General features: G+C 47.7%; 1 protein-coding gene across 1 annotated transcript in view; it reads right to left on the bottom strand.

Annotated features, from left to right (window-relative positions):
• Positions 1-7,484: 7,484 nt before the first annotated feature.
• The window catches only part of CPXM2 (carboxypeptidase X, M14 family member 2), a 128,461-nt gene continuing 110,096 nt past the window's right edge, over positions 7,485-25,849 (bottom strand). The window contains exons 10-14 of the mRNA XM_072804990.1: positions 25,643-25,822; positions 20,073-20,370; positions 15,268-15,407; positions 14,571-14,670; positions 7,485-8,861 (exon numbers count right to left, since the gene is read on the bottom strand). Of these exons, the coding sequence (XP_072661091.1) occupies positions 8,608-8,861; positions 14,571-14,670; positions 15,268-15,407; positions 20,073-20,370; positions 25,643-25,822 (972 nt within the window). The 3' untranslated portion in view covers positions 7,485-8,607. The remainder of the gene's footprint in view (positions 8,862-14,570; positions 14,671-15,267; positions 15,408-20,072; positions 20,371-25,642; positions 25,823-25,849) is intronic.

Here is a 25,849-nt window from a genome sequence, read left to right as displayed (position 1 = left end):
TGCCACCTCTACCCACAAGGACGGTTTAGAAATGAAGCTTTTTTCTTGTCCATATAAAATAATGTGGGTTCAGCTATTAAACATGAAGCAGATATTATGAAGACCCTAAGGGTGGGCTCTCCAGATGCAGCTTCAGAGAAGACAATTTGTATAAAAGGGAGGTTTATTGGGAAGTGAGTCAGGGAAACCTGGCAGGGACAGAAAGATCTTGGGTCAGGAAAAGAGTCTAAGGTAGGACATGACATTAAGCCAAGTCTCACCAAGGGCAACCTTGACAGGTCCCACCCAGAGCTCTGGGACAGTATAGGGTTTACACAGAAAAGTCCTGATCAGAACCAAAGGAACTGGAGTATTTACACGCTCATACCCCTCACTCATTGAGGAGGGGATGCTCCAAGGGGAGATGTGTTCCCAGACACTCTGGCTTTACAAGCATGAGCAAAATGAACCCCGAAATTTGAGGGCAGCCTTTTGCCTAGAAAGGCCATTGCTGGCTGTTGAAAGTAAGAGGTCCCTATAAGTTTTTGTTTGTCCATTTGTCTATTTCATATTTCAGGTCATACCAACTAAGAATCGTGTGCCTACCAGGAAAGAAAACAAAAATATCTTTGATATTTGGACCTGTGAGTTTTTATCAATGGTGGTTAAAATGGTAGAGTTGAATCTATAGGTCCTCTAGGGACATCCGTGTCCGTGTGACTGTAATTCAGAAATAGCTCTACCATTCATTGTGTGTTTATTTGATGTTTTCCTCTCCCTAGAGGGCATTAAGAAATTAAATTGCAAAGTCTTAAATTAAAGGAGTGAGGATCTGGTTGGCTTACGGAGACAGACACTCATAGAGATTATTGTCAGAAAATTGTCAGAATTGTCAGAAAACAAGAACATTAATCTTCTAATACTTTAACTGTATTACTCGAACTCACTCTTGATGCATTTGAGGAATCCATATCATAAGGTAACTCTTCGGCAAATGAGACCAGTTTAATAATTTTGATTAGCTAAAAATGGCATGTCTTCTCTAATTTACTTATTTACACATTTATTTATTTAAGGAGGCTCTGTACTGGACAGAGCTTGAACTCATGACCCTGAGATCAAGACCTGAGCTGAGATCAAGAGTTGGATGCTTAGCCGACTGAGCCACCCAGGCGCCCCGAATTTATTGATGTTATATATAATATCAGCCACATTTGATTCCACCAGGTATGTTTTTTTCCTAGACTTAGTCACTTTTGCTGATTAAAGGAGCTCACACTCTTCCTGGTTAATGTTTAAGGCAACAAAAAATTTAAATTTGTGTTCCATAAATTGAGTCATTCTGAAAAGCTCTGTTTCAACTGTAATTATGTTTTGTAGTGTGTGTGTCAGCTTGAAGATAATGTCCAAGATCTTTGAGCAATTTAAACCTTCGGACCCACACAGCATTAATCAGTGGATAACCATTGGATGCCTGGATCATTTCTAAACCAAGTAAAGACCAAAACATTGATTACTAAGCATAATTTTAAATTTATAGACCTTTGCTTCATAGCTTTAAATACATCAGGCCATATTAATGAACATGTAAATTTTTGCTACTTTCAGAGATTCTTTAAGGGAGAGATGTGGCTAGAAGAGAACACTGTTCTGTGGGTTCATGAGTTCTCCCCATTTGCTAAGATGCTGGTGTGTGGAAGCAATTCTCAAGCACCTGTCCCCCAGCTCGTTCTATGAAAGAGAAGTTACTTTGGCACCAGTGATGGAGAAATACAGTTGTGTACACACTTCTATTTTTCAAGGAAAACAGTAGTTTTGTCCTGAAGCAACATTTCTCAGATTTTTTTTTTTTTTTGGTCTCCATATACCTTTACCTCAAGCTTTATGGAAGACCCCAAGAGCTGCTGATCTTAGGGTTAGAACTATGAACGTTTTCTGTATGGAAAATGGAAACTGCGAGTTTTTTAAAATGTTTATTTACACACACATTTGAAGAGAACAGAGAATGCACTGCATGTTAATAACCTCTTGGTATTATTAAACTAGTTCTTCTGGGAAGAGCCTTTGATGCCCATCCTTAAGTCACTTGATTCTAGAACATGAAGGCGCTAACGAAGGACAAATTTGGGAAGTGAATATTATTTGGCTTGATTTTTAATGCCTCAATTCAGAAACTTCGACCGAGTCTCCTTAGTTCGTGTGCTTGTGTAGTTATTTGCACAGGTTCAAAAGGAACGTGTCCTCCTTTTAACTAGGATATAATTAGAAAAGTTGGTTATGCAATGAAGGTTTTATCTAGAATGTCCTATTTGAAAATGATGCATATTGATTCGGTATGGCTTTGCTTTTTGAAAAACAAGAGCTTTAATGAGATATATACTCCATAGCAGACAATTTATTCATTTAAAGTATACAATTTGGTGGTTGCTCAGAGTTGTGCACAGTTTTAGAACATTTTCATCACCCCAAAAAAAGCCCCATACCCCTGAGCCACTACCCCACCCCAGTCTCCCAACCCCCCCCCCCCCAATCCTGAGCAATCACTGTCTGTCTTTGGATTTGCCTCCCCTGGACAGTTTGCATAAACGGAATCACACAACATGTGGTTTTTTACAACCGGCTTTTATTTTACTTAGTGCCATGTTTTCCAAGTTCATCAGTGTTTTAATGTTCTCGGTCCTTTTCCTGGTTTAATAATATTCCACAGTGTGGATATGTTATGTTTTGTCTACCCGTTGGTAGGTGGATGGACATTTGGATTGTCTTCGCCTTTTTGTCTACTACGAAGAGTGCTGCCGTGAACATTCCCAGACAAGTTCTGTGTGGACCTATGTTTTCACTTTTCTTGGACGTGGACCTAGGAGTAGGATGGCCAGATCATGTGGTAACTCCACGTTGAACATTTCGAGAAACTGCCAGACTGTTTTCTGAAGTGGCTATACTTTGCTCTAAAGATGGCCCATTTTTATTTCTAGATCTTTTCGATGCTGAAAGTTCCAAGCATTGTAAGTCTGTTAGCACTGACTGAGTCTCCACAACAACCCCGAGAGGCAGGGATCACTGAACCCATTTCAGGGATGAGGCTACTTGCTCAACATCACCCAGATGGTAAGAGGCGGCCCTGGGATGGAACCTCAGTCCATTCCCTCCCCTCTGGCTCCCACTGCCTCCCAGGAGGTGCAGTGACTGCCGGGCTCCTTCCTTCCTCCACCGGCCTTGGGGTGCCAGGGAGACTCCCTCTTCCTCCTCTTGCCCCGGCGAATTCCCCAGGCCCTGTGCAGTGTGTTTTATGTGAACCGGCGGAGACGCAGAGCTGGATCCTGATGTCCTAGAGGTTCTGGACTTGCCAGAGCTGGAAGGAGACGACACCCACAGGACAGCAGCCTTTGAGGCAGGGCCTGAAAGGAGTCATGACTTTCCGTGAAAATTCACTTTGAAAGCCAATCTGTGTGGTCAGTGCTCCCCGCACGACCAGGAGGTCACTTCGGCGGCTCTGGGGTCATCTGTCTCCTTGGCTCATCCTTTGCTCACCACTCAGCTGGTGCAGGTCGCAACAGCAGATTAAGGAGTAGATCAAGAGGGTAGCTTCCATCATAGTGATAAACTTAAAAAAATCAAAGTAGATGATCGGGCGTCACATGTTTCTATGCATGTCCTAGGCCTCGGTTTCCTCATTTGAAAAATAAATCATATTTAGCTCTAATGCAGCTGTGAGAAGCCCTAATGCTCGTGCGGGAAACACAGTACCCAAAACTAAACATCTGGCTTCTTCTCTGCATCTTGGTGCTGGCAGTGTGCCAGGAGCCAGCCTAAACACTCCCGATGGCGATCCTCACCACAGATGTGTGTTCAAGCCCACTATGATACCCACTCTGCAGATGAGAAGACCGAGACTCAGGGGTTATAAGGCTGTGCACAAAGTAAGAGGCAGGGCTGGGACGCCACTCAGCCTTCTTGACTCCAAAGACGAGACTCTTACACACTTTGCTCTGCAGCAGCCTGGAGCTGAGTCAGGTGGAGCTAATGGCCAGTAGCAGATGGATGGCTCAGCTCATCTTCACCCTCAGCCTTGCTTGAGGGGCAGGCTGGAGGAGGTTCCAGGAGGCCCTCCTACAGTGTCAACAAACAGATGGGGTGTAGACAGAGCCCATTATCCGAGGCACTAATGGATGCAAGTGGCATCCCTGCCCCCTCCTCTGTGGGGCTGCTCTCCTGAGAGATGCCAAGGAACACCAGTGTGGTGCTGACCTGCAGCTGCTCAGAAACCTGGCCTGGCTGCAAAGGGCACGGAAGCGGCAACCTGATGAGCGTCACCAACCAAAATGCACAATGGGGCGGGGGAGTCGGAACGTTGTCTAGCTGTTAAGTCATCTGAAGTGGACAGGGAGCTATGATGTTAAAAAAAAAAAAAAAAGCCTACAGAAGCAGGCCCAGGGACACACTCAGGCCCTTAGCACACATTTCCTGAGCTCCTCGCCAACGGTCTCCCAGGCAAGCTGATCTAACAGACTCTGAACTTTAGTCTTCTGATTTCTGAAATGCACCTGTGGCTCCCAGGGCTTCCATCCCTGCCCAGGAGCTTGACCTGCTCCTAAAAAGTCAGCCAAGAGACACAGCCTCAGGGCTGGCTGCTCAGGACCAAACTAGAGTTTTCTACTGGGACAGAGGAAGGAGCATTGCCCTGAGTCCTGCCTCTGCCAGAGACTGAAACACAGCTCTGGACACCTGAGGCCTCTCCCCATGACCTCAGTTTTCCTATCTCTAAACCCAGGGGGACTAGACTAGTTTGGAGATGGAAATGCACAGGGCTGTTAGCCCTTCCCACACCCAAAGAAGCTGCACCATTTTACCCCGCTGAGCCAGGACTCTGCCTCAGAATCCTTCTTAACACAGAGCTCCAAGCAAGCAGCTAGTACCAGTAAATCAGAGTTGGCTTACAAGAGGAAACCCGATTGCTGCCCTTGGGCATGTTCATCACGAGTATCCCTCAGCTCTAAAGACCTGCCATTCTCCTCTGTACCTCTTATGTTTGTCCCTCATTCCCTTTGTCTAATTGTCCCTGGACTCCTCGTGCCTTAGCTGGGAAGTTGGGGCTGTGTTTAGATGGCAGGGGATAGACAGGCAGGAGGAAGAGCTCCTACGACCTCGGGAGAGGTTGTCCTGGTCCTCAGAGCTCAGCTGCAGAATCAGGCTGGGGCAGACCAGTCTCTGAGTATGGCTTTGTGGGTGGCAGTGACCCCAACTGCTGGCCTGAGGAGGCCAAGGCAGAGCGGCATGGGAATTTGAGCTCCTCCAGGCAGGGTGGTGACCACCAGAGCCAATTCAGAAGCTGCAAACTGGAGATGCTTTCTGGGCACTGCCACCGAAAGCAGCATCCTTGCTACTTTATACATTAACAGCACAACATCCTTCTAGAGTTGTTCCTGAGGTCTTTGTTACACAGAGACTTGAAGGAGTCCTGAGGTTTCCCGTTACGGGCACAGAAAATGAGCTGTGATGGCTGAAGAGGAAGATTTGGGGCAGCTCCTTAAATGCCCATCAACACAAAGCACAGGTAGCAGTGTGGCTGTGGCTCGCTCACCCTGGGCCTTGAGCAGAAGAAGGACCAGGATACGCAGACCGAGGATTCTCTGCCAGAAGCAGGGCTTTTGTGTTGATTTTGTGCTGTAGAAAAACATCCAGATAGAACAAAAACCTATGCAGTTTTTAGACATATTCCTCTGCTCAGCCAAACATCAGACTTTATTGATGAGATAAAGATGTGAAATTCAAGTTGTGCATTTTTAATTTCTGAAATCACGTGTCCGTGGCTTATAAGGGAATCCTAAGAGCAAAGCACCACATGGCACAAGGCCAGTTCAATTCCATGTGTGCTAGTGGAGCACCTGCTGTGAGTTGGGAGCCAAGCCAGCCCCGGGGGAGCAGGTACTAAGGGGGCATCGTTCTTGCCCTTGGGGAGCTTCCAGTCCAAAGGCAGAGAGAACCAGAAGCAAGAAAAGCTTCAGTGGAAAGGGACGGGGTAGCTGTCCCTTGGAGAGGCTCTGAGGGCTCTGCACAGCTGCTCAAACATGTCCAGGGCAGGAAGGGGGAGGCTTCCTGCAGGAGACGGCATTTCAGATGGGTGGAGAGAGAGAGAGATCGAGAGAGGGAGACAGAGACAGAGAGACAGAGAGAGAGAAGCAGAAGGGTTTTTAGCCTGGGGAGTCCCATGCAGAGCCAGTGGGCGAGATCCACGAGGGGTTCATTCTGGCTGAAAGCAGGGAAAGTCACATAGCAGAGAAGCTCTGGGAACTAGGTCAGGAAAGGTGTTCGAGCCTTGAGGAATCCAGTGTCAGTTCTCACCAGAAATCAGTGGATACCACAGCCAGACTGGCCTTTGGGCCCCACGATTCCCTCTGCAGGAACAGATGGGATGGTAGAGAGGCCGCCAGGGCCCAGGTCACACACTGGGGTGGGGAGGGCACAGGCCGAGAGCCCACAGCCCTGGCCTGCAAGCCCAAGACGCCTATCAGGGGGCCAGGGCTGACGGCAGGCCTGCAGACAGCAGAGTGTGTCACCAACAGCCCGAAGGGGACAGCGCTAGTCACCAGCAGTTAGACTGAGTCATCTTGGCACCGCGGGGCCCTGACAAATCGGGTCTGCTGAGGCGCTGGGAACGGCTACGGCTCTTCCGAAGGTTCATCACCTCAAGGGCTTTATCCACATCACCACCTACCCCAACTGGTGACGCCACCTAAGTTCTTCCTACCGTGGGCTGGATGGAGAGCTGCACGAGCTCATATGGCTGTTACAAGTGAAATCTAAATGGGTGGAAATGATATAACACCAGAAATTCCGTCCCAAGTTGCACAAGCCACATTTCAAGTGCTCGCTACCCACACGTGGTTAGTGACTACTGTGTTAGCTCGCGCGGGAAGAGAACATCTCCATCAACACAGAAAGTTCTATCGCATGGTGCTGATTTGGAGCAGGGGTCAGCTAGTCGTGCCCCAGCCCGGGGGTTCACATCTAACTACTACGTGCTTTTGTAAATAAAGTTTTATTGAAATATAGCCATGCTCGCTCCTCTGTGCATAATGCAGGTCTGCTTTTGTGCTACCACAGTAGAGTTGAGTACTTGCAACAGAAACTGGCCGCAGAGCCTGAAATATTTACCATCTGATCCTTTATAAGGAACATTTGCAATCTCCGGTGTAGACTGTCAGAGAGTTGCATAAGGTTCCTTTCTGGAAAGATGCTCGCTGGCATCCCCGGCAGTCATTAGCGGATCCCAAGCGTCAGGATGACTTTACCCAGGCATGTGGCTCTCCTGGGAGGGGAGCAGGGAACACACAGCTGTCAGCACCAGTACCAAGCTTGGGGGGTGGGCGGGGTGGAGGAAGGCACAGGACACCCCTCCCTAGGCAGGCACTGCCTCTGGAGGCACTGACCCCAGGGAGAGGCAGTGGGGCATGGCATTTGGGTGGCTGCGCATCTGCCCAGGAAAACCACACGCTGGAAGGATCTCACCATTTGCTTGTTTTATTTTTCTCACTCTCCCCAGGGCCACCTCTGCCCAGGTGGCAACAGTAATAAAAAGAAGACAATCTGTTTTATTATAGGGTCATCCAATTACCCTGCCCAAACCAATATTCCACAGATAATTCTAAGAGCTTTTCATCACATTTGGCCCCATCTGAAGGTCTGGCATTCCACACATCAAAAATAACTCCCTTGGTGATGCTACGCCAACTTATGAGTGCTCATTTCCATGAAAGGAGGAACGTCTTGAGCAGAGAGAGAGTGGCAAGTCAGCCTCCTCCTGGCCCTCCTTAAGTTCTTGCAGGTCAAAGAGGCTGAAGGATCGACTCCCTTTGGAAGGGCGGCTCCTCCCGCTTTCCTCTGCCTCAGCACCCAGGGCTGGGGGTGCTGCTGGACCAGCAGGGAGACTGGGGCTTCTCTGTGAGCCCTGCATGTAGGCAATGAATGAGAACCACTGCACTCCACTGCCCACCGACCACTGGTGATCTAGTTCAGCACTTTTCTCCTTTTATAAACACAGTCCTTTGTGGAAAGGGAAACTAAACTGATTCAAGGGGCTCACTGATGCTCACTTGCTAATGTCTCTATTGTCCACAGAATGTGGAATGAATCTGGAGCAGCTCAGAATGTCCCGGGGCCAGCGAGGGGAAGGCCCACGAGCATCTCAAATGGTAACTTTTGGGACCGCAGGGCCCGGGAAGTGCTGCAATCGGAGCCACACAAAATGCAAATGCACCAGGAGCTCTTGCTGTCACGCAAGCAAGAGGGGGGAGCACTGGCTTCCCCTCCTGTGCAGCCAGGAGGCCCTGAGCCGGCAAGCCCGCTCTCCGCCTCCGATTTCCCAGGCTGAGTTGCTCAATTCTCACTCCTAACCAGCCTTTCTCTGCTGATCTGTCCAAGTTATTTGGATAAATGCAACAAAGACAATATATATATATATATATCCTAAGCTTTCAGCCCTCCCTTCGGGACCAGCCTTGCAATGAACACATTCTCTCAGGCCTTCTGAGCTACAGAGAAAACTACAGGGGGCGAGTCCTCTACGGAGTTACAACTGGGGGTGATTTAATCTGCAGGGGTGCAGGGCAGGTGTCCAGTGTGGGGAGGTCACCCGCGCTGTCGTCTCTTCCGCCCCCGCAGCTTCAGTCGCCTGGCTGGCAGGCTGATGGGCTGCTTCCCGAACTTTTCCATGATCTCCCGGATCCTGGCCAGGTTGGTTTTGCTGAGTGTGAAGTCACAGTGCGTGGCCCCCATGTCGTAGCCGACCATGCAGTTCTTGGTGGACGAGGTGAACCCTTCCGCCTTGGCCGTGACCACATACTCCCCGGGGTTCAGGAGGCGCCAGTAATCCCCATCGCTGGCTGTCAAGAGAAAGTAGGGGAGCTCAGAGCGGTCCTCTTCCAAGGCAGATACCACCAGACCTGCTACTATTCCTTGACCAGCATCCTGGCCAGAGAGAGACTCAGAGGCTGGCCGTACGGAATTTGAGCCTCTGCAGAGGCAACTTTTTTATTTATTTATTTTTTTTTTTGCAAATTCTTAATGCATTTTGAATGTTTTCCTCTGTGGAAGCCACCTTAATGGTTTTAACAGGCAGAGGGCCCGGGTGTAGGCTCCCCGCAGTGTTAACACACGTGAGTGGAGATGGAGAAATGATCACTCACGCGCCTTTCTCTGTGACAATACACGCCATTCATTATGAACTTGAGCTTCCAAATGCTGTGCCCTCACCACAAAATGCCATCTTGAAAAGCCATCAGTGCCTGGCTTCCTGGCCTCCTCTTTGCACGTCTATAAATACAGAATAGTAATTCTTTTCAGGGGTGGGGCTCTTGACTTCTGAAAAGAGAAATAGTAGACTACGGGGGACCAGGGCCAAATGGCCCAGGAGGAAGCCTGGTATCTGCATTCCCTGGCCCTGCGGCCAAGAAAATGTGAAGTTGCTGGAGCACAGACATGCTGGTGGTGTGAGGCTGAGCCCCCGCCTCCCCAGTGACACAGCTGGTCAGCCACCCAACAAGTACATCATGGGCCCCGTGTCCATCCTTCACTCTAGGCTAGATCTCTGTTGTGTTGAGAGGTTCCACGCAAGGCTCTCCTCCCCAGAAGCCTACAACCTGCTAAGGACACTTAGACCTCTGATCTTAAATGAGCCTTTGAGGCAAAAAAAGGGGTGACCAGCGAACCCCATGGAGGGCGTGGCACCCGGAAGGTTGGGGCAGATACTGATCTGATGAACCTCCAAGCAAACCTCTGATGTGGGTTGTATAATGATTGCCTTCCTATGAGTGATTTGATGCCCAGGGGCTGGGGGTTGGGGTGTGTAAACGTCCTGCACGAGGTCACACAGCTAGTAGCCAGCAGGTCTCCCAGAGCCAGGTCTGGGTCTCTCTCTCATGGCAATCTCAGTGTCCCACCTGGTCTAAAGCTTTGGTGCCAGAAGAAAAAGAAGAAAGGTGTAAGGAGGCCCTGGGCAAGGGTCGTTTGTCTACACAGGCCCTCAAGTCTTCTAAGAGATGGGAGAGATTGTATATGTGTGTGTGTGTGTGTGTGCATGCGTGAATATATATCTCCCACACACATATGACACTTTGAAGCACCAGGTCTAAATCACCATCTTGATTCACCCGAGACATTTCCATGCAATTGAGTGAGCTCACAAGAACACAACATGCTGTGAAAAATGAACTCTGTAGGCAGCTGTCTGCCACACATCCGTGTGGCCTGCTTACCGGTAAACAGGACCCAGTGTGGGAGGTCGGGGTAGCCACCACGCAGGTGGCTGGCTCAGAGTTCCTGGGCGCTGCGCCCTGAGTCTTCCCTTTGGTAAAAATCCGAGTTTTTCAATGAAATGAAATGCCATCTCATGCTTTTCAGAAGGCAAGAGCACGCCAAGTATTCTCTGTTGGGGAGTCAAGATGGCCTGAGCCTCACGATGCAATTCACCCTCCAGAGAGGGAAGCTTCCTTGACTTTCCCAATAGTTTCTATATACTATTCAAATTCTTTCTTCCTTGGCCTTCACCATAGCCTGCAATTAACTTTTAGATTTCCTTTTATAATTACTTATAGGTCTCTCCCACTAGAATGCATACTCTTTGAGGTGAGGGGCCGTATCCGTCTTGTTTGCCTGTATCTCTAGGCCAGCACACAGTAGGTGCACAATAAGATGAATGAAAACCATCAGGAATTTGTTTAGGTTCACAGAATCTGAAGAAGGGGTGTAAGCTCTGGACTCTGCAAGTCTCCATTTCTGAAACCTGGAGAGCTCAATGCTCTCATCTGCCTGGCCATGCACCTTCTCCCCTAAAAGTCCTTGGTTAGGCTTTCCCCACATTTATCACCAAGGCTCTACTTGTAATCCCAGCTTCTTCCCCCGACCACCAGTAAAGTCTAGAATCATCTACTTCATGAAATTCAGGGGTCAGCATGTTAGGTGACTATCCCATGGGGTGATCTGGTCTGGGTTAAAGGGTGAATGTTCTGTGGAGCTGCAGGGGGAAGACAGTACACAGCTCGGTGTCGCTCAGCATGGTGGTCGGTGGGACAACCCAGGTGCTAACAAACATCCAGTCATTAGCAGGTTAGTGTCCACCAGACATAGGGCAGTCATGGAGCACTCTGAGTCAGGTGTTTGGCCAACATATTTACATGCATTTAAAAAGCACTCTTACTAACTTCTCACTCCTTGGAATTCAATTCCCCTGTTGATTTAATGCAAAATCCCTCCTGAAATAAAACTTGTCAGATTGCAGAAGCCTCGGAGAGAGATCAAGGCAAATTCAGAGCTACTTCAAGCACCGAAACAAATACAGTAAGTAACCATGTGTAGAGTACGGAGTTCATCAGTTACGAGAATACACTGGGAAATTACCTTAGGGGAGAAATAAAGGGAGAGGGGGAGGCGGCTCCTATGGGCTCATCCAAACCGCCTCTGTGATCATAGAGGCTTGAGGTTCAGAGCTCATTAGGCACACACAGCACTCTCTTCTGGCTTGTGGGGCTCAGGGGACTCTTTCTCTCCCACCCCATTTAAAACCCTCCTGTTTTCTCGCATTGCGTGTACAAAGTACTAATAGTCCCAAGAATGTTCTAGGCTCTTTTGTGAATCATTCTTTTACAGCAGCTTGTTAGTAATGCTTAAAATACGAGTCCTATGCGGAGCCAGATGCAGCAGTCTCTTCTATTCATAAGGATCGCCAGCATCCTGCGGAGATCCTGCCCATTACCAGTTCAGAACCTGCATTTGCTGAATGAATGAATGAATGAGTCAGTGAATGAACGCACGGATCCGTGGATGCCTGTGAAGGGAGGCTCTGTACCAAATGCCATGTTGCATAGTGTGAAAGCTCAAGGATCCCCAAGGACAAGCGGTAGGGAGATTCAGAAAACATGAAGGCGAGTCAGGGCATCACACAGCGGTCTACCAGTTCCTGGCACGTCAGCTACATTTCCCCCATTTAAACGACAATTGGCCTTCTGTACCAGGCACGTCAGCAGGCAGCCAGGTCAGTCTGGCACTGGAGTCTGAATCCCAGCCTAGCCCATCATAAGGTCCCAGGGGCTCCTTTTCCTCCAAGGTCAAATGGAAGCGTTTGTTAGGAGGACCGGGTCTGTTAATGTATGTGAACAGTCTGGAGAAGAGACTCCTGTCCCCTCAGGAGGATCAGCATGAGGGCAAGGGCAGGGGCACCACATTTGCAGTCCGAGTCCCCTGGCTCAAATCCCAGCTCAGCCATTCTTTGTGCAACCCGGAAACACCATGTCATGTTCATTCATTCAAATTCGTTTGTTCATTCAACAAACATTTATTAAGCACCTGCTATGTGCCAGGCAGTGTGCTTATACTTCATTGAGGCACAAAAGCCTCAAGGATCCCTGGTCTAGGAGCCAGTGGAGGAGGGGCAGAAACACCATAAGTCTCGTGGGTCCTAGCTTCTCCGGCACAGTGTCAGACGTCAGATGCAGAGGCACTAGGGGAGAAGGCAGGAGGCAGAGAGGAATCGGCAGGTGGTAGGGGCAGGTGTGCGATGCTAGCAAAGGTGGTCACCATGGCGGGACTTGTTGACACGGTGACAACTGAGCAAAGACCTACAGGGGATGAGGAAGGAACCAAGGGATTCTTGAGGGAAGGAGGTTCAGGTGGTAGGAGGTGGGAGAGTGAGGACCCCCCTGACCACCATGTGCAGCCTCAGTCCTCAAGGAAGGAGCTGGCGGGGGTGCAGGAAGGGGTAGAAAGCATGGAGGAACAATTATTCCTATTTGACCAAACCTGGGACTCGTGATTTTCAGTTTTAAATGGGGGCAGTCCTGAGCAAACTGAGAGAGCTGGTGACCCCAGAAGAAGAGGTTTAGGAAGTCACCGGTAGCCCAATCCTGTATGGCTGAGAGGGTACCCTGAAGACTCTGGGGTACCCCTGCAGGGTTCAAGAAAGGGGCACATCACCCACTTAGCTGGTAACAAGCTCACCCTGTCTGCGGGGCTGTGAGGGCAGACGTAGGAGAAGCCTGCCTGGAGGGGACCGCAGTGACCCCGGCAGGGCTGCAGGTGAGACCAGCCAACAGCCCAGGAGGCGGTGAGCGGGCCTAGATACGGCATCTATTTGCTGACAGTGGGGTGTGGGGTGGAACCAAGGCCGAATCTCTGTTCCCCATCGACACCTTGTAGATCATTCCAGCCGTCACTGGCTGTACAGGTGATAACACGTGGGGAACACAGGAGCAAGATGGACTTGGCCCAGTTTCTCTGGGATTGTCCCCGTTTTAAATCTGAAAGTCACACAACCTAGGAACCTCCTCCACCCTGGAATCACTGGCCATCCCATACAGTGTAAGCTCTTGAACCAATAGGTTCAGCTCAGGCCACATTAAAAGCTTCCTGAATCGGCCTCATACCCTGTTTATCCCAGTTGTTCAAGCGTGTCCGAGGGCTGAACAGGTCTTTCTCCTGGCAATCATGACTTCCCTTCTCCTGCTGCTGAGTCTGTCCTCTGTGCCCAGGGAAGGCCCTGGAGTAGGCTGAATGATGGCCCCCAGCAGCCCACAACCTCCCACCCAGACCCTAGGAATGTGGCCTTATTTGGGAAAAGGATCTTTGCAGGTATAACTAAGGATCTCCACATGAGATCATCCTGTATGACCTGGGTGGGCCCTAAATCCATGACAGGTGTCCTTGTAAGAGGCAGAGAGGAGGAGACACAGGAGGAGGCCACAGAGATGGAGGCTGAAATGGAGTGACACGGCCAAGGAAGCTGCAAGAGCCAAGGGAGGGTCCTCCCCGGGGGCTCCGGCGGGAGCACAGCCCATTGACACCAGGATTTCACACCTCCGGCCTCCATAATTGTGAAAGAATACATTTCTTATTTTTTAGGTGTATGGTCATTTGTCACAATGCCCACTGGAAACCAACACAGGGCCCCATGCTCTGCTCACTGCAGCTGACACCAAAGCAAAGCCACCCACCCATGCTCTGACACGGTGCTCTGCAGAGTCTCCCGGGTGGCCCAAACCCTCTGCGTGGGGGTGTCAACAGGCTCATGGACACACCATCTCCACCAGGACTCCTGCAGACAACCAGCCTTAGGCCTCTAGCCAATTCTCTTCCCCATGCATCTGTCACTGCATCGTGCTGCACACGTCCCCTGTCACAGTCAAGGTCACCATTTCCTCACGTCCCGCCGGACACACAGAGCGCTGTCCCAGGTGATGACAGTCCTGGGCACAGGGGAGAGCTACACGGGTTTCACAGCAGTGGGGAAACCCTGAGAGAGCAGGAGCATGCCCCCGGCTGGGAGTCAGACACTCGAACCCAGGCCCCACCTGCCTCCTAAACCACCAGCAGGTCCTTTCACCTCTCTGGCATCTGGTTTTCATCTGAATAAGGGAGAAACCAGGAAGCACAGGTGGAGAACCTTGCTTTCGAGGGTCTCCATGGGGAATTTGAAGAAGGAGATGATCATTCAGCTCTCAGTGAGAAGTTTCCAGCACTCGACATGTGATTTTAACCAGAGTGAAATGCTTCGAAAAAACAGACGTTCCCTCCCGAGAGACAGATCATCTACACTCAGTTACCTGTTCGGATGTCATGATTGACACCTTCCACAGAGATCACGGCGTTCGGAATTCCTTTTCCGTGGGAGTCCCTCACCATGCCTTTGATGCCGCGATGGACCTGCCCAGCAAACATGACAAGAAACGGGGTGAGCTCACGACTCACCCGGCCTGATGGGCACAGTGAAGAAGGCTGTGAGCCAAACACCCCCCGGGGTGAGCTCTGATCCAACCTGACACCCTTATAGGAGGAAATGTGGGCCCGCAGAGACACCAGGAGAGTGTGTTCATGGGGGGAAGACCATGTGAGGACACGGGGAGGAGACAGCCATCTGCCAGCCAAGGGGGGGTCCTTGGAATGATGTTCACTTCCAGCCTCCAGAACTGTAATTTCTGTTGCTTACACCCCCCTGGGTGGTATGTTTTTATGCAACCCTAGCAGCCTAGCACAAGGGGCTGGGCATGCTGGCTTGGACACATCACCCTGTCCCCATAGGGCAGCATCTGGTCATGCTCACCGTGACCCAGTGTGAGTCACCACAGGCTTATGGCTCACTTGTGGGGCTGGATCAAGTACAGAGAGATGGTGGTTCTTCCAACACTGTGTGGGGCCAGCCCAGCATGGCAGCCATGGTCCGAAGCACTAATCTGGTCTCAGGTTCTCAGTCCCCTAATCAACCCCATTTCTTTGCTAGCTTCTATCGCAATGTGCACTCACCTGCTCCATGAACACAATTAAGGATTCCCGGTTATTCTCCCACTCCTCAGGCAGCTCACTCTCGTGTGGATACTTATCACAGCCCACGTAGATGGACAGCTCAAAGCAGTTTGTGTGAAGGTAGCTGAAGTCGTTGAGACCTGCCAAGCCAACCGGACAATGTTGTCACTGAACGGTGCTCAAAGTGGCAGAAGGGAAGCAGAGAGAATGTTCAAGAACAGGATTCAGAACACCTCATTTGAACAAGGAGGTATCAAGTATCCCCTATAGACATCAAATTAATTACAGCAAAGGGGAGGGGAGGGGACGGGAGTGGAGAGGATACAGCCAGGAAGGTTTACGGGGAAGACAGGTCTAAATGGAAACATCTCTGACAAAAGGAAGATGAAAATAAGTGCTTTTCAGATAAAATTCTGCTTATTAAACTCAGTTTAATGCATTATTTTTAGAATAAAGTTACCATGAATTAACAGTACGGATTCTACGGGTATAAGTTTCTCTCTATATGGGACGCCTGGGTGGCTCAGTGGCTGAGCATCTACCTTTGCTCAGGGCATGTCCGGGAGTCCCCGGGTGGAGTGCCACATCAGGATCCTTGTATGGAGCCTGCTTCTCCCTCTGCCTGTGTCTCTGCCTCTCTCTCTCTCTCTCTCTCTCTCTCTCATGGATAAATAAATAAAATATTTTTTAAAAAGTTTCTCTCTATAGTTATGCTGCTCTCAGCTCTAGTTCTATAACAGTGTTCCATTCTCATTCATACCACAAGCCACCCCTACCTACCACTCTTTGCTGAGTGCCACCCATGAGCCAGGACCTGTCCTTAGTGCTCTGCACCCACTGACCACAAACTTAGCAGAGAGATAGACAGCATGGCACAACTTTATAAATAAGAACATTGAGATAGAGAACAGCTAGGAAATGTATCTAGAACCATGTGTTTGGAAAGAGCCAGAGTCAGGGTTTGAACCTCAGTGTGTGCGATGCCAAGACAAGACCTTGCTCTTATCTCCAGAGCTTGGCTGCTTGGAGGCCGCAGGGTGAACACACTCACCGACCGAGCCTAAGAGCAGATGGATCTCTCACATCCTGACACTACTGCAACAGGAAGTGAGGTGCCCAGCCTGGCGTGGAGTCGGTCCTGTGATAATATTCTGGGGCTGCTGTTACAAACGATCACAAACTGGGGAGCTTCAAACACAGAAATTTATCTTCCCACAGTTCTAGAGTCTGGAGGTCTGAAATCAAGGGATTGGCAGGGCTGTGCTCTCTCCCAAGGCTTTAGGGGAGGAAGCTCTCTTGCTTCTTCCAGCTTTTGGTGTTCCTTGGTTTGTGGCTGCATCACTAAGGATCCCAGTCTCTATCTTCAGATGGCCTTCTCTGTCCCTTATAAGGACATTTGTCAATGATTTTAAGACCCATCGAGGTGACCCAGGATAACCTCACTTTGAGACCCTTAATTTAATTATACAAGCAAAGACCCATTTTTCAAACCAGGTCACATCCACAGGTTCCAGAGATTAGGAAGCAGATGTATATATATATACATATATTTGTGGTGGGTGGTGGGTGGGAACAACATTTACCCCATTATAGCACCCAAAATTTGCAAAGTGAAGAAATGAATGTTAGGTGGCATAAAGTTCTTCCCGACATTTTTGTTTTGGGGAACAGGGTGATTAGCAAGAACACAGTGCAGCTATGCTGTGAGTGACCATAGGAAGCACACACCTGGCAGGAGGCCCCTCCACGAGCCACCCCCTTGGGTTCTGAGGGTCAAGGCTAAGACAGCAGAGTTGGGTGTGCTGGGTTTCTCTGTGGTGCCTGAGCAAAGGAGCAGGTCCTCCTGCACGCCAACCAGCCTTAGCCCTAGGCATGTGTCTTCTCCCCTTCTTGCCTACCTCACCATCATGCTCAGTGATACGTTGCTCCAATGGAAAGACCTGATTAAAAATTACGGCTTTGGGTGTCAAGAGTAGTTCTGTATCAATCTCTGCCTAATTGCTAAAGTCACAGGCAAAATGGTACAAAACACACAGCCACTCTCTTTAGCGGATTCCAGATTTGAACCACTCACATGTCATCAGATGGGGCTTTGATCACATTTGTGATAAAACAAGGACAGAGAGCTGTGGTATAAAGGGGTGGGACCATGTCACGTTAATGAAACACCCTTCACAGGGGCCTGGTCTGGTTGAAGAAGGTTGGTCAAATGCCATGTCAACTCATTCACTTGAACTCAAAGTATGGAATTACAAGAGGGCACAACATGGCCAACGGACACCATGTCCACTAGTTAGCACAGGTGGCACACACTGAGATGGCTGGATGCCTCTGTGCACATAAAATTTTCATTATTCCCAACCTTTTATGTCTTGTTGGTGTGGAAACAAATCAATGTTACATAAGAAACTCTGGAGCAGGCCTGCCACCTTGCAATGTGTCTTCAAAGCACTACAAGTGCCAGAGGAATCAGTGAAATGCTGAGAAGCCAGAAGAAGGGGGTGGAAAAGCTTGAACCAGGCTACCTTTGCTGCTGACTTCTGGTCCTACAGCAAATGGGGTGAGCTGAGAATACTTGGTGAAGAATGGCTTCAATAGCATTACATGTAGGCAAGGAGCTGTGGTGTGACCCAGATAGTCCCCCACACAACCTGGGCCAAGATGTTCCCCTGTGCTCTCTTGGTCTAGAATCCTACCATGGAGGCTTCTTCCAGGAGCACAGAGCTGTGCCTTCCTTAAGACCCAGGCACCCACCACTAGCTCAGCACGTGTTTCATTGTGGGGACAGGATGGTAGAGGACACGGGATGGCAGCCCAGGAACAAAGGGGGTCTGGCATCACTACAAATGATGTGTGTTTTGAGCTTTCCCGAAGCCTGCTCTCAACTGCCCCATCTCCATTAACTAATGCCTTGTCACTCACGGCTAATGAGCGAGCAAGAACCGAACAAAAAGATGGAGCGGAGGTGGAGAGGGAGGGAAGGAATCAGAAGTCACATTTCATTAATCTACAAAGAGATGAATCTGCACACTTCCTCACACCGCCAGGAGGAAGAGTGATTAAGAAGGCTCCAGCCGCCACATGGCTCTGCCACAAAAGTCCCTGAAATAATGGAAAACATAATTGATAGGAAAAAAATCAAATGCTGCCTATGTGATTATGTGGCTGCCAACTTTTCAGAACGTGACTGTTGACTGGACGCCAACGAATCCAGCTTGGTCTATACCCAACATAGAGTGGTCATGAAAAATAAACCAATATTTTACATAAAGGTTGTTGCAGATGTTTAGGTTTAGAATTGCAAAGAAAGAATGGTTTTTGGCCATTAGAAAATCATATTGATTGACAGGGATTTGCATTTATTTTGCATAAGGCAAAACTATGATGGCAAATAAATAAAACACCTCTGCTGGGTAGGTGGCCAAGAAAAAAATGGCAAACTTTATGTACATGTGAAAACGTGGCCATAGGCACAAATCTATTTGCTACCTTTTAATGTTTTTCCCCAAGCACAGACACATATCTGAAAAATATGTGAAGGCTGAATCTAGCAAAGGGAAATAATAGGATGGCTACTTAGGGGAACAGAGTAAGAGGTGTGATGGAGAGCATCCCACTGGAAGGGGGGACGAAGGTGGACGTAGGAGCAGGTCATAGCTGTGTGCGTCTGATAAGCTAGCTGGGGAACATTCCAAACCCACCACCCATGAGAGCCTCATGACAGTCACAAAGGGCTCACCACCTTCACTGTTACCATCATACTCATTTCACAAATGGGTTCCAAGAGAGAAAGGAGCTCACCCAGGGTCATGCAGCATCCGAGTGATGAACTGAATTGTGAATCTAGGTCTGTTTGACATAGAACATTTTTCAAATTCATTGGTAGTTTGACCAACCCCCACAAAGTCAAGAAAATAAGGCAATGAGTATTATGCTTGGGCTCTTGCCATCTCAGAGCTGAGGGACCTTAGGGAATGTGACATCCTCATCCCTCCTCACTGGGGAGCCCTGGGCGGGGGCGGCCCAGACACAGCAAAGAAAGCTAATCCTGAGTGGGACCCTGGGGTCCTCTGTGGCTACTGCAAGGAATTCCTAAAGTCCCTGCTGCAGGCCTTTCTGGTCCCTTAGGGAGGCCAGGAGCAAGACCACATATTTCCTGCATTGCACACAACTGGGCTCTGACCAGATGTTCTGATCTGCCTGGAAGGCCAGGCTGCTGACCTCCAGCAGCTGGGAGATTTGTGAAACGGTGTTCACCACACGTCAAGCCTCAGGACACACCTGCAGCTTGGAGTCACTTCACACCCAAGTGCAATATACCCAGCCCTTCTGGGGACCTACAGCACGGGACGTCCCCATGATGGGAATGGCTCTGGGTAAAAACACCCTGGCCCCAGCACCAACACACACATGCCCTCTGCCCCTTTGCTCGGTTTGCTTCTTGGTCCCATACTTCTTCCAGGTCCACATAAACTGTCTCTGACCCTACAGAATCCGAATAGCTCAGTGGCTAAGAGCCGGCCACAGGGACACAGAGACCCAGCTCTGTCCCCCTTCTTGTTTGGAGCAACTGCTTCAGATATCCAAGCCCCTACGATCTCATTCATAAAACAGGGAGTAGCCACACACCCCAAGACTATGGGAAGGAACAAGGAGGAGTCTGTGCAGAGCGCCGGCGCCTTGTGAAAGGCAGGCTACAGTTACTACTACACCCCTAACAAATGATCAGGGAGGGCTGGGTCCCTCACTGGCCCAGGAGTCCAGTACCCTCTGGCTCCACCACAGCAAGGCCACCAGAGACTTACTTCCGGCGACAGTGTGCCAGGAGGCCCCGTTGACAGTCCCGTCCTCTTTCTGGAAGTCCTCTGTGTGGCATACCCTCCTCCTGGCATCAGTCATGAGCCGGTGAGTGGAGGCGTAAGAGTAGGCCAGCCAGCGGAACACGTGGTCATCGGGCGTGGGGCTGTGCTCCTGTGTCTTCCACATGGACCTCACCATGTCGTAGGGGTACGCCACCACCAGCTCGCCCCCCTGTAGGTTGCCACCCAGGACGAAGGGGATTTTCTCCATCCAGGCTATGACAGCCCTGGTCTCCACTGCCACCTGTGAATATGGTGAATTTAAACATGCGCTGATAGATTAAATAGGAAGGAAATGGCTTTCTCTCTCTACTTTCCAAACAGGGGCACAGTTGGAAAAGCCACCATTTCATGGAATACTTTTAGCAAAATTTAGACTTTCAATATCTGTCCTAGGAAAACTGGACTTCATGCAGATCATGGATTTAAAAAGACAGAGAGAAATCCAGAGAAGTTTCTTTTTGTAGGAATACTCCAGTTAATGCTCAGAGGGAAAGACCAAGTTAGAGTATCAACACTTGGCAACGCCAATGAATCAATGGGCCAGGCCTGTTCATCCATGGCTACAAGAGCAGAGAAAGAGAGAAAACCAATGTAATGTGTCTTCCGAGGGAAGAACATACACCTAAAGGAGAAATATCCACCCAGAATATGACCAAGCCTCTAAAATCCAGGGGCCGGCAGCTGTTTTCTATAAAGGACTAGATGGGAAATATTTTAGATTTTGAGGGCACCATGGTCCCTGTCCCAACTACTCAACCCTGTCCTTGTGTCAGGGGAAGCGCCAGAGACAATACACCAATGAACAGGGCTGGGTTCCAATAAAACACCACTTACCCAAACAAGCTTGGGCGGCAAGTGGCCCACCTACGGGCTACAGCTTGCCAACAACCCCTGTTCCATCGAGCCTAGTCTGGTCTAAATCTCACTGCCAATTTACAGGAAACACAGAAGAACAGGTTACACGACATGGCAAACATACGCTTGGCAGCGCTCACACAATGGAAAATGCTACAAGACGATCTAATCTAGTGGCTTATAGCCCAGCTGTTCTGAGATACGCAATGAGCTGAACAACAGCAAGATTGCCAGGATAAGAGGCAGAAAGTAAAACAGGAGAAAGCTATAGGTTAAAGGAGACTGGAAAGAGGACACACCCCATCACAACGAGGGAGCTTTAGTTGGCTCCTGGTTTAAACAAACTCTAAGAGGGGCGACTGATGGCTCAGTTGATTAAGTGTCTGACTTTTGGTTTAGGCTCAGGTCATGATCTCGGGGTCGTGAGATCGAGTCCCATGTCAGGTCTCTGCACTCAGTGGGGGGTCTGCTGGAGATTCTCTCTCCCTCCCTCTATCTCTGCTCCTCCTCCACTCACTCACACTCTTTCTCTCTCATATAAATAAATCTTAAAAAAAAAAAAAACTGTGTGAGAGAGAAAGATAATAGGGCAAATGTGAACCCTGACTGGATAATTCATAATACTAAGAAACATTCGATTTTGATATGATAATGGCAATTGTTCATGGTTTTAAAAGGGACCCTGAGCTTTCAGGGATACTTATGGAAATATTTGCCAATGAAATGACACCACTCTGGAATTTGCCTCAGTAATTCTGGGAGGGGGAGGAGATAGTGGGTGCAAATGTAGATGGAACATGAGCTGACAAGGTGTTTAAGTTGAGATGGGCACACGGGGGCCCTGCAAGCTTTCTCTCCAATTCTGTATGATTGGCATTTTTCATGATAAAAAGTTACAATACAGCAAAAAAAAAAAAAAAAAAAAAAGGAAGGAAGGAACGGAGGGAGGAAGGAAGGAACGAAGGAAGGGAGGAAGGGACAATGTTAGGTACAAAATTAGAAAGCCTGCCATGGTCAAATATTGATATAAATTCAATCATTTATCCTAAGTTCTGATTCCTATGAAGAGAATTCCAGCAGAATAAAAACTGATAATGGAAAAGAAACAAACACTGGACATGGCTTAGCTGAGCAGTATAGAACGTTGATTAAGGAATGACATTGACTTGATAGGATTCATTAAGTTTTGTTTTCATTCCTAAACACATCAGTGGCCCTGTATGGGACTACTCATAGAACGTGGCTCATTACACAGTATCATCCATGGTCCATGCTCGTCGTTTTCCCTATGTTGATACAACAAACACCCATAAACCTACCATCTGTGCCCAAAACCTGATTTAACGGATAATTTCTATGTAATATGTGATTCCCTCTGTCCCATCCTCCTGCTTCCCACTCGGAGGCAACCAGTGTGTCCTGGATGATATGATTCTCACTCTTTCTCCCTTGTTTTACCCTATATGTGTATGCTTAAAAAGACATTATTTGGTTTTACCTCCTTTTGATATTTAAAAATGGGGGGGGGTAACCATACTGATTGTGGTCTTCTGCCCCTTTTTTCTCTCAATTCATGTTTCCAAGATTTATCCATGTTGTTGCAGAAAGCTGTAGCTCAGTCTTTTCTACTTCAGTATGAAGATGTCATCGTTTATTTGTCCTTATGATGGTGGGCATACAGGTCATTTTCAATTTTTTTGCTGTACTGAACAGTGCTGCTTTATCTTGTGTAAACCACCAGAAGTGGGACCGCAGAGTCATAGGATATACACATATTCCACTTTACAAGATAATCAAATTATTTTCCAAAGTCCCTGTGCTAATTTACACTTGCACCCACAATGCATGAGCGATCCACTGGCCCCATATCCTCTTCAACGCTCAGCTACTGTCAGACTTCTTAATTTGCCAACCAGTGGGTGTAAAATGTTCTCTTATTTGCATTCCTTAGTACTAGTAAGGCTGAACATATTTTCATGTTTATTAACCATGTTTCCTCTTCCACAAATTGCCTCTTCATATCTTTTACCTACATTTTTCTATGGAGCAGTTCATATTTTTCTTATTTGTTATTCTTTATGTATTTTAAACTTTTATTTCTTTTGCAACTACCTAATTTGCAAATAACTTCTTTCAGTTTTTAGCTTGTCTCTTACAGTTTTTAAATTTTTGATGAGCAAGCTTTCCTACTTCCATGTAGTTGAGTTTATTAATCTTTTATTTTATGATTAATGTCATTTAAAATAGTCTTCTTCACCCTGTAACTAGTGATCTGTATTAGAAAGTTTCATTAAGAGATTTTACTGGGAATGATTATTAAATCTTAGCAAATCATTCTTTCTACAGACAAATCCCTTTATTTTTTTCTTGGTTTTTCTATCATTCCGTTTATTTCTGCTCTTAGTTTTTGATCACAATATTTTTAATACATTTTGAGGGGTTTCTTCTGTTATTCTTTTGCTAGTTTCCTTAGCTAATATTTAACCTTTTTTCTTTGGAATATAATCATGGCAAGGTATAAAATTACTGAGAACACAGGAGTTTTTGTGGTACTCCACAAACTTTGATATGCAATCTTTTCATTACTGTTGGGTTCTAATTATTTTTTAGTTGCCAGTAAAATCTTTTAATATGACTCATTATTTAGAAGTTTTTTTTTAAATTTTCTAAAGACATGGTGATATTTTCATTAACCTTATTACACTCTTCTGGTGGAACTGTATGTTGGTGAGGCATTGCAGTCTGACTACTATTCTCTGAAACTGGTTCAGATTTCCTTTACAGCCCAGAGCATCATCAATTTTTGAAAATGCTCCAAGGATTACTCAGAAGAATATATCATTACCTACCTAGTGGTTGTGGAATTCTTAGAGATCCCTGTCAAGCCTGTTGACTACTAGTCAAGTCTTTATTTTTGCTGACTTCTTATCTAATGTAACCATACCTGAAAAAGATGTTAGAGGGAGCATATCTGTGTAATTCTTTCAGTGTTTCCAAAAAACAAGATCAGAAAGCTAAATTGTAGTCTTAAAGGAAAGACTGATATCCAAGGACACTCTACAATTATGTGGAACAATTCCTTATTTCTCATAGCCTCAGGGCCAAGAACACTGACAACCATATTCCAATTCTGGTCCAAGAGTTCCCAAATTATAACATCACTTGAATTCTGAGCTTTCCCAGATGTCATTAGTATGCTAACTTGAAAGAAAAGTGGGGGGGTGGGGAATTGTATAGGATGGAATTAGAAAATATGAGACAGGATGCAGAAGACTCAGAGGCCTTGAACCCTTACTCCGCAAGCTGCCCATGGGCACCCTAACTACACTACAGATAATGCCACTGTCTATCTGTATCACCTGACTGGTTGCTTCCTGAGGGCCTGGATAACACCATCCTGCACATAACTAACTGAGGCAACCATGCTGGCCTTCCTCCAGCAAGTGGTACCCATGCATGCGGTGGGCTGGAGTCCCCACGCAGAGCACGGGAGCTGCCTTCTATCCATTCATTATTTCTCCCTTGATTCCTCAGAAAAAGAAGCCAGTTACTTTTATTTTTATTTTCTTGAGCTTGCAATGTGCTTGCCTAAAACACAGCATTTTCCAGCCTTCGCCGCAGTGGGTTGATAGCATGTTTTGACTAAATTCTGGCCAATGAGATTTAAGCATAAGTCTTATGTAGGAAATCTAGGAATAACTCTTCATGGAATTGTCTAAGAGGAGGATTTTCTTTTTTGTTTTCTTTTTTCTCAACTCTTTCTCCCCTCTTCCTTCACAGACATGACAGCTGGAGCACCCACTGCAATCTTGGATTTTGACCTTGAGAACGGAAGTCACATGCTAACATGGCAGAGGCAGAAAGATACACGAGTTATCGGTTCCTGATGCTCATGGGGCTTCTGCTTGGCCAGGCTCCCATCATCTGCCTTCAGGGCTCTTCTATGTGAAAATAAATAAGCCTCTATCTCATCAAGCTATTGTCCTTTTGGTTTTCCTGTTGTTCCCACTGAACTTAACCCTAACTCACATAAGCAATCGAGGCAGATCTCCTGAAGGACATATACAATCAGAGGTCAGGGGTAAGGAGGTGGGTGACTATGGGCAGGGGAGGCAATAAAAGGCATGCAAAATATTGTGAAAATTATATCTCCCACAACACAGTCTTTGCAAAAGAAGACCAGAAAATTTGGGGGAAACCTTTCTCATGCAATGCATTTTTTTTCTCCTTCCAAAGCAGCACAACATGTAATAATCCACAGGGACTTCTTAAAAGAAAAATAAGATTTCTCAAGCAATTAGTAGGGTCTAAGGACAATTTCATAGCAAGTCCATAGCACTAGCAATGCTGAGGGTACTAAGGAACTACAGTAACCAACATGCAAAACTCCAGGGCAGGGCTTTTGGTTTTCTGTGTTGTTTCTGAAACCCTGTGTGGTTGTGAAGAAATCTTATTCAATGATCGCTCTCTTATGAAGAATAGCCACAAATATTGGCTTTAAGGTAGTTATTATCTAGCACACTTCCCCACTTTGAGAGAAAAAAGGAAAGGAAAAAATGGTTTTGTCTTGTTCTTAAATGTCAGATCCTCTGCAAATACCAGTGGGTGTTAACTTTGGCCTTCCGCTGCTCTGCAGATGATGGGGTATTTTTACTCACCGTGGCATTTTCAGACAGAAACCACTCAGGGATCGCAATGTAGTGGTTGGGAACTTTTCTTGGGATGTTTTGTCGGTCCTCTGCCTCCCAGAGCAGCGTGTTTAGGTCAGGAAAGTTGTTGTTGATGTCGATGCCATCATGCGTCCAGCGCCCCAGGGACCAGCCACCCAGCTCTGAGCCCTGGGGGACAATTCCACACGTGAGGGA

Source organism: Canis lupus, chromosome 29 (assembly GCF_048164855.1).
Source record: "Canis lupus baileyi chromosome 29, mCanLup2.hap1, whole genome shotgun sequence".
In the NCBI taxonomy this organism is placed as follows: Eukaryota; Metazoa; Chordata; class Mammalia; order Carnivora; family Canidae; genus Canis; species Canis lupus.
This window is presented reverse-complemented; position numbering and strand designations above follow the sequence as displayed.